This window comes from Streptopelia decaocto, assembly GCF_964273445.1.
Source record: "Streptopelia decaocto genome assembly, chromosome: 15".
NCBI classification, from domain to species: Eukaryota; Metazoa; Chordata; class Aves; order Columbiformes; family Columbidae; genus Streptopelia; species Streptopelia decaocto.
Genome location: NC_138670.1, coordinates 5,045,624 through 5,054,930, shown reverse-complemented (window position 1 = coordinate 5,054,930; position 9,307 = coordinate 5,045,624). Strand labels below are relative to the sequence as shown.

The following is a 9,307-nucleotide window of genomic DNA, read 5'->3' as shown; positions in this document are numbered from 1 at the left end:
AAGGCCCCCGTGGGGCCTTCGAGGCTGCTGGCGCCTTCTAATGACGTACAGACACGAGGCGTGGCCGTGACCCTCAAAGGGGCGGGGCGAAGGGAGCGCTCCGGCCCCGCCCCCCGCCGCGAGAGCGACGAAGCCTCGCGAGATCTGGGGACGCGAGGCCGCCCCGGGGGCGGGAACGGGCTGCGGGGCGCGCGGGCTGCGCTTCGCACCCGCCGGTCGTGAGGGAGCGTCCGCCGCATAGCGCCAGTGGCACCGGGGACAGCGTCCCCCGCACAGCAGCGCCAGTCACACCGGGGACAGCGTCCCCCGCACAGCAGCGCCAGTGACACCGGGGACGGCGTCCCCCGCACAGCAGCGCCAGTGGCACCGGGGACGGCGTCCCCCGCCCGCTCCCTGAGGCACCGGGCACCCTCAGCGCCCCCCCCGCTGCTTTGTTGTTGTGGTACCATCACCTCTGCTGCCTTCGCTGGGGACAGTCAGACATCGGGCTTACTTTAACGTTAAGGCAGTGCAGAAAAATCAGCAAGACTCTTCAAAATTCCTTGAGACAGAGGAATTGACGTGTAGAAGAAAATAAACTTTTGCGTGTACTTGAGCTCCTGCTTCACCGACCGACACAAACTCCAGCAACTGTAGGGTTAACATCTCTGAGAAAATAATGTTTATTTAGAGTAGATACAGTGAGAAAAGCGGAGAACTTTCCCCTCACAAACAGAGGTTGGTCGCTGAGCCTCAGTTCACTTTGCGTACAGAAGAGGGACCGATCGTTATTAATATCAAACCCACTGCTCACAAGACAAGCACTGACATGATTTCTTGCCAAAAAGCATTTTCATCAGATACAGGCGCTACAAGAACACACCCATGTAACGCATTAGTACTCAAGTGACTGTATTTGGTGTTTTAAAAAGATAAAGCCAAGTGACATTTTTGTAACAAAAGCTCCTTCAGGCACCTTCTAAAGAAACATTACTTAACAAAGAGTTACATGTTTTCCACGTAAGTTTTGCGCGCGTTAAGCAGAAGTTTCCTTGCTCTGCATCTCACGAAGCAGCGCAGGCATTTCCAGACACACGGAAAGGCTGCTGTCCTTTAGGAGTTTTTCTGAGGGATTTTGATCGTCACCTAGAAGACAAAAAAGAAAAGTCACAAGTTATTTTCCTGGAGACAGCGTTCACGTTATTGGCTTGAAGAGCGAGAGGCAGCAGCATCCGTTTGACAGCCCTTCTGCACCTCTTTACAGGAAATTACTCAGCCTGTGGTGCCGGGATTGCCCAACACCGGCACCCAAGGGCGTATGGACTTGAGAGTGGTTTTAAGTCCTGGCGGTCACTGCTCAGCTCCCCCCTCTTGACTGGTGTTCATCTGCCAGTTTGTACCTGCAGAAGCTTCTCCCCTTGCAGCTCCCAGGCCAGACTGCACCAACAGGCACAAACACACTCTGGAGAAGCCCTTGGACGCAGGGATACTCACATTTTTCACCTCTACATACGCCTCCAGACCATATTCTCCCAGCTCTCGCCCATTCCCAGAAGCTTTGTAGCCGCCAAACGGGGCTTGCGCACCAAACACATCGTAGCAGTTTATCCTGAAATAGAAACCGAGAGTTAAACACCAGTAGTTTCAGAACTGCTTAATGGAGTACCAGCTGTGTTACTGCACTTCTTTTCCCCGATCCCCTTCGTTAATCCACAGCGGGACCATGGAAGCTTAATATACCTAAATTTTACCAACAGTTTGTGTTACAGTTGAAGGTCTGACATTACATTCAGTGAAGCGCATGTTAAAATTGGATCCGAAGTAGAGGAAAAAGAGCAAACTTAACAAGAAACAAGGAAGCTTCCAGCAGCTCAGGGAGAGGGAAGTGGTGTGGCTCACCAAACTGTTCCAGCTCGCAGGCTCTGGGACACATAGTTCGCTTTGTCAAGATCCTTTGTGAAAACTGCGGCTGCCAGACCATACTTGGAGTCATTTGCTCTCTCAATGACTTCCTCGATTGTTTTGAATTTCAGAATCTGCATGACCGGCCCAAATATCTGTGAAATCCAAACAGAGCATGTGAAAATCTGTGAAAACTGATCACGAGGGAGGCTGTGGTTGATGCTGGAGTTATGTAGTATGGTAGAAGTCAAATAGGACATCAAAGTATCACTTCTCATATTATGAAAAGGTCAGGATATCATCTAGAAGGAAGTTTGATGTGGTAACTTTCTAAGAAGCAGTGAGTTTCACAGTTCATGAATATCCAGTGCTTGTAGAGCCATGTTTTTTTGCATCAGAGGGGCAAAATGCTGAAGAGGTGAGAAGTGGACAGACAGACAGACGCCGCAGGTCTCACCTCCTCCCTGGCGATAGTCATGTTGTCCTGCACGTCGCCAAAGACAGTTGGCTGGATGAAGAAGCCTCTGTCCGCAGCGGCGCTGCCACCACACAGCAGTTTGGCTCCTTCTCGCTTCCCAGTGCTAATGTAACCCAGGATCTTCTTAAACTGCTCCTCGTCTACCTGCGAGCCGCAGGGACACAGATCAGCTTCAGCTTTACTGGGGGTAAAAAAGGACTCAACTACAACCTGCTGTGCCCGCGACTGTGCCCTGGCAATTCCTCATTCCAACAGATCACCACACCAGCTTCCAAGGGAGATGATCGGTTTGAAACGCCAGGTTTTGGAGTAATCAGAATGGTTAATTAACTTCTCCCTCCTGCACAAGCAAGGAGATAATGGGCACAGTTCAAAGGAGGTTAATCAAGAGACCGAAAATCCCTTTTGTTCTCATCTACTGATGCAAAACAACTCAAGGTTGGAGCAATTGCATGAGATAACAGTTCAGGATGTTTCCTGCTCTTACCTGAGGCCCCTGTTCAGTTTTAAAGTCAAACGGGTTTCCAACCACCCTGGCCTTGGCCTTCTCAACACTCCTCTCCACAAACTCATTATATATATCCTCCTGGACATATGTTCGGGATCCAGCACAGCAGCACTGCCCTTGGTTGAAGAAGAGGGCAAAATGGGCTTGGTCCACAGCCCAGTCCACTGAGATCGGGGAGAGGAGAGAAAACAAATCAGCAAACGGAACCAGAGCCAGTAAGTGACTTATTTTGAACTTGAACGACTGTCATGCAGACTGCTGAACATCAGTGACACACAGTCCCCTCAGCTGACAGGCATTTTCCATGCTTTTGAAGTTACGTTCACATTTAATTAGTGTGAGGGTTTATTAAAGCACCTCATGATAGAGAAAAAAAAAATATCTGAGGCAGATCACAGTTCTTATTTTGGATCTAGAAGATTTTTCTTCATTACTGCTAAATAAAAGGAGTATCTTGGCTCATCAAGACCAAAAATGAGTCTATGTGCAAGGGATGAGGGAACTAGAACTTCTCAAGACTGAAAAAGAGTGGTACACGCTAAGAGAAAGAAATGAAAACAAAAATGGAACTAGGAGTGAAGGAAGATACTGAAACAATCCTTATTTGTTGATAACTGAACTTCAGAGCCCTGAGGAAGACGTGGGAGTGAAGCAGCACAGAGACACAAACGCAGCAACTACAGCGGGAGGCACAGAGACCTTCTGGGGGGAGAACAGCCGGGTAGTGTCCAAGCCAGACCTTCCCACCACACATGGGAGGGTTTGGGTACAGAAAAAGCAACAGATCTGGAAAAGGCGCAGATCAAATCTGAGGCTGGCGGGTGCTTACTGTCTGCGTCCGACATAATGATGTTGGGACTCTTCCCGCCAAGCTCCAGCGTCACCCTCTTGAGGTTACTCTCTGCTGCTGCCTTCTGGATCAGGTGCCCAACCTGCGTGGTGGCAAGAACGAGCACTTGGAATTAACTCCTCCACACAGCAACACCTGGCAGGGCGGCTGGTTTTACATCTCAGAAAGCAGTTTAATCATAATCCCTTCCTTGTCTGGACTTTAAGGGAATAACTGAGGTCTGCCCAGAGTTTCAGCCCTCATAAGACTCAACTCAAGGAAAACAATAGGAAGAATTCTAAAGAAGGCACCTAAAGAGGCTTACGTAAAAATAAATGTCACCCCCTGAAGTCAGCTCTATTTTTTAAAAAGATGGGTAGAAGGCAAGGCACCTGCAGTATTTTTTACAGAAAAGTTATTAGAGCAATGAGATATTCTCCGTATCCCAAGGGCTGAAAGGGGAAGGTCCTCCCTTACCTCTGTGGAGCCGGTGAAGGCCACTTTATCAACATCCATGTGGGAGGAGATGGCAGCGCCGGCCGTGGGCCCATAGCCAGGGATGATGTTCACCACGCCGGGCGGGAATCCAGCCTGATGGTTTGCAGCAAGAAATTCCTTTTACCGGTCAAGGACTTCACCTCCCCTTGCCTATTAGTAACTCCTCAGGAGGCCTCCCACGAAGAACAGAGCCCTTGCGACTTCACTTTAATTTCCCAGTTCTTTAGTGTTCAGTTGACAAAAAACAGGACAACTTCCCACCCCATGCCCTAAGCATGGTTTGGAGTTATCTAATCACCCTGAAGTTAGTTTTTTATAAGGACAAGGGCTTTTTTTTTTCTTGCTGAATCAAATGCTGAGATACCCAAGACAATCCTGCCTTTCTCTGGATCAGACAGCCCTTCCCTGTTCCTGTCACAAGCCCTCCACAGCTCTCCAGTTTGGCTGCATCCCGTCGCACTCCAGCAGCCTTTTCACTCACCTCTTTGACCAAATTAGCCACATAAAGAGCGCTCAGGGGGGTTTGCTCCGCCACTTTCATCACAACCACGTTCCCAGTCGCCAGGGCAGGCCCCAGTTTCCATGCTTGCATCAACAGTGGGAAGTTCCACTGAAAAACAAGGAGGCATTTGCTTGTCTGAACTTGAAAGTTTCCAATTAAACAGTAAATGACCAGTGAGCTTCATTCAAATCAGCTGCAGCAGCTCTGGAAGCAGCTTTTGATCCTTCACCAGCTGCTCTTCAACGTGCGAGCTCCTTTTCCAGCGCTGCCTCCTCCTTGTCCAGGAAAACCCTACTCAGAAGCATGAGGTCTCCCAGTACCACTGCAAAACCCTAACTAACTTTTTTGCAATTAATCTTTACTGACAGTTTCACAGTTAAACACTCTTTAGAGGTGTTTTGAAATAAAGCCTGTTTGCAATCACGGAGCAGTGCACACAGACCTGCGAGGCGTTTACGCTCAGTTCTTGCTCAATGCGAATACGAAAAACACGCAAATGCAGCGTGCAACAGTTGGAATCTGGCTGGTCCTACCAAGGGGTAACAACATCCACAGATCACTGCGTACACGTGGCTTTGCTGTTGACAAACCACCTTGCTATGCTTGCTACCAGGTACCAAAAAAAGACCACGTACATAAAACTGAATTTTGCACACCAACTCTATTTCCTCATCACACAGACTTTTGGTTTTAATGCTAGGTAGTAGTTTAAACCTGATTGTGGTTCTGAGCCAGGCAACTCCTATGAAGAGGTTTGATTTTTTTTCTCCAGCAGATACAAAATAAATCTTACTCAGAGCCCATGAAAGCAACAGTTCCGTACTGCCAGAGCAAAGTAACAGCCCATCCGGCTGGTGCAAGCAGAACTTTCCTCATCACTGGAGGAAGCAGTGGTTAGCAACAGATAATAGCTTGCATTTTCAGACAACCCTTTGTGCTAACACTGAATTCCTGAAACACCACGTTTTACTTACCGGGATTATCTGCCCACAGACTCCCACCGGCTCGTGCCTCGTATAACAGAAGAAGTCTCCATCTAATGGGATGGTTTTGCCATGGAATTTATCCGACCAGCCTGCAAAGTATCTGGCAACAATAAAGTTTTGGTCACTGAATGTAAAATAATAAGTCTTCTGTCACCAGAAAATAAAAGAGACTTCCTCCAGCTGGTTGCTTTCCTTTCTTTAGTCACTTCACAACGCTCATACCAACACTGCGCTGTCCTGGAGCCTCCACACCTACCTGAGACACTTGACCACCATGTCCAGATCCACCAGGTAGGAGATGGCGTACGGTTTGCCGTTATCCAGAGTCTCCAGCGCCTGCAAAACACAGTGAGATCGTCTGAAGAGCGAGGTGGGGAAAGTCACGCATACAGATTTAGATTTGATTCTCAAGTTTGCGATTCTGATCAGTTCTGCCTGTTGGCCGTTTTGTTTTCATTTTCCCAAAACAACTTCCTCATCCTTCATAGGTCTCTCTCCCAGTTTTAGCTGTGGTTAAAGTCCCCATCACACCCGAAGGGCACAAATCCCCTGTTTCTGCCTCCCTCCCCTTGCAGTCGGGGTGGCAGCAGAGCTCAGCCGCAGAGCAGGTACGCACCGCCAGGTAAGCCCGGTCCCTCTCGATCAGGTCCGCAAGACGATTCAGCAGCTTCCCCCGATGAGAAGCGTCCATCCTCCTCCAAGGCGAGCCAAGCTGGAAAGCGGCCCTGGCAGCCTTAACGGCCTTCTCCACATCTGCCTGCAGAGGAGTTTGGGCAAGAGGGTGAGGAAGGAGCAACTCTGACACTTGCTCAGGATTTGATTTCACCAGCATGGTCTGAAGGTGTTTTTTTTTTCCCTTGATCAAATATCAATAATCCATTGTTTTCTCCTTTCAGGGCAGTAACTTGTTTCTAGTTGGTTCTCTGCTCTGGCTCACTGCAATGGTCTTGCCAGGACGAGCTAAGAGCAAAGGGTTTCCCTCTCTCACCCCTCCCGTGGGGAACACCAACAAGTCTCCAGACTGTAGGAAGAACCTGGAATTGCTGGGAAACACCCCAGCGCTGCCCAGCCTCCCAGGAGGGCCTTGCATATGGCACGGGATGATTCCATTATTCTTCACCATCTCTTTTGCTTTTTTTAATTCCCAGGGCTGGGGTCAGTACCCCCTGGCAGAAAGGGGCTGTTCAGGTGAATCCCAACCTTTTGTCTCCTCTGTCACTGTGACTGGGTGACAGCACCCAGGGGACCGCAGAGGTGTCTGCCGTCAGCCCCAGCTCTGCTGCACACCACATCTATTCCTCTCCACCCGTTCCAGTCCCAGCTTGCTACTGCTAAGAGGCAAAGCCAGAGGGTTTTTCTGGAAAGCAGCAGTCGAGGAGGAGCACAAGCAGCACTCGACATGATATTAGTGTGGGTCAGACGCTTACTGCTGCACACACGGCACTTGGAGGAGCTGCCGAGGTGAGAGGCGCTTGTTCTTCTGCAGACCCCATGTACCTGCTCACGAAGAAAACGAACCAATCTCATCAACAAAACACTTACCTTATCGCCCTCAGCGACCTGGCAGATAACTTCTCCTGTTGCCGGATTGATAGTAGGGAAAGTTTTCTTACTGACAGCATCGTGCCATTCATTGTTTATGAAAATCTGCAATGAAAAAAGCAAAGCAGTGTTTAAGGCTTAGAGCCAGACCTAGGTAAAATCAGCAGGAGGATTAGTTGTTTGATGGCATCTTCACAGGCTATTTAGTTAAAAGAGACCCAACTTGTGTGGGGTCCAAAACCGCCGCAACATGAAGGAGATATTTTAGTGTAAAAGTATACAACAAAAGATACAGCCTCAAGTTAATCAAAAGAATTAACATCTCAGGAAACAGCACATGAATAAGAAAGTGGTTCCCATCTCAGTAGGTCCCTGGACACCTGGCTGGAGCTGCACAGGGACAGCGGGACCCTCGGGAGGTTGGACAGCAGGAGGACACTTCACACACAACCAATGCAGTTGATTTTATACACAGCACTAGAGCTTCTGCAGCATTTCCCTGATTAACTGATTTTAGGCTACTTGTGCACCATTCTGAAACCAAACCAGGCGCCAACAGCAGCTTTTCACCAACTCTTTCTTTCCCAGTAAGGCTGAATTTGTTTTTCTAGGTCCGTTGCAAGAGAACATCAGCACCAAGATCGCAGCACTCGCCCAGAAGTTGCTGAACACTCGCCAAGGGCCGTGGCGCGGCCGCTGGAAAGGAGCAGCTTGGGAGAGGAATGCTGGATCTCCAGCTGCACCTCGCCCAGGGCATCGGGCGGTGTTTTGCTCAGGGCACAGTGTATAACCCATGCAGATAACCAGCACCAAGCCAGGCACCTTCCCCCCCTCTGCATTTGCTGAAAAACGTCGGGGATGGCGACAGAGCAGGACACACGCCCTGTGCCTCCCTGCAGCTGCTGCACCCACAGTTGTTTTTTCCCAAGCGGGTTTCCTGCAGCCCCGGGTATCGGGCCCGAATGTCCGGCCGCTCCGCGTTACCCCGGGGCGTCCCCAGACCCGCACCCCGGGGACGCGCCCCCCACGCCGCGGGGACGGGACCGGCCCCCGGCGCGACCCTACCTTGTTATAGGCGATGTCGGGCCGCGGGTTGGGCGCCGGGATGGGAGAGGCGGCGGCGGCCGAGAACGGTGCCCCGAGCCGGGCCGGGCCGCGGCAGAGCCGGGAGACGCAAGCGGCCGCCCGCAACATGCTGCGCTGCGCCGGGGCCGGCGGGGGCGCGGCCCCGCTCCTCCGCCCCGCTCTTCCAACCGCCCCGCTCCGCCCCCGGCCCCTGCCGCTCCGCCCGCCCGGCCCGGCTGGGCTCGGGACGGCCCGGCTAGGCTCGGCCTGGCACGGCCGGGCTCAGTCCTGGCCACATCAGCACAACCCGAGTCGAAGCGGGTAGCACGGTGGTGGTTCCTGCAACTGCAGGTCTCCGGGCATGTCCCCCGGGAGGGGGATATCAGCCTAATTTCCAGGAGGAACCACAAAGCCCAGAGAGACCAAGCAAGAGACCATAGATATCGAGCAGGACTCGATCAGGCTGCATGTCCTAAATCAGCGGAAATGAAATCCTCTTGCACAGGATCTCAGCCTCTCTCATCCTTGGCCACCCACATCCCCATGTTGTGCCCCAAACCATGGCTCCTGGGTGGCCCTTTTGGAGATGGCACTCATGAGGACTGCTGCTTTTGCTCCTCTTGAGCAGGATCCTTCCCCAGGGCTTCGCAGGCAAACCCAGCAGCACTAAAACCACACGTGATGGAGGAAACACCTTCATGGCAGCCCCAGCTCTCAGCCTCAAACTCTAAGCCTGGCAATAAAGGCTTGGGCTTGAGCCTGGCCTGAAAGATGAGATGGTGGGAGGTGCAAAGGCCAGGTGCTGACTCAGAAGCCATCCCAGCAGTCTAGGCCAGGCAGATCCAGGCTCAGATATGGGCTCCCTCCCCCTTCCACAGCAGAGCCAAATGCAGGGTGTGTAGGTAGAATTTCACCCTGGAGCCTGGGAGAAACCCAAGCTCAGGTTACAGCTTCCATACAGTGCCATGGTCCTTGTACCCATGAGAGCAGGAACGTGGTAGCCATCCTGGGCAGATGG

General features: G+C 51.4%; 1 protein-coding gene across 1 annotated transcript; it reads right to left on the bottom strand.

The window, feature by feature from the left end:
- Positions 1-631: 631 nt before the first annotated feature.
- ALDH2 (aldehyde dehydrogenase 2 family member) lies at positions 632-8,472 on the bottom strand. The gene is made up of 13 exons (XM_082066586.1): positions 8,290-8,472; positions 7,225-7,329; positions 6,299-6,439; positions 5,939-6,018; positions 5,671-5,782; positions 4,676-4,804; positions 4,174-4,287; positions 3,697-3,799; positions 2,847-3,031; positions 2,339-2,503; positions 1,879-2,036; positions 1,474-1,588; positions 632-1,125 (listed from the first exon to the last, which is right to left on the bottom strand). The coding sequence occupies exons 1-13, from the start codon at positions 8,416-8,418 to the stop codon at positions 1,093-1,095; spliced, it is 1,569 nt and encodes a 522-aa protein (XP_081922712.1). The 5' UTR covers positions 8,419-8,472; the 3' UTR covers positions 632-1,092.
- Between the last annotated feature and the right edge of the window lie 835 nt (positions 8,473-9,307).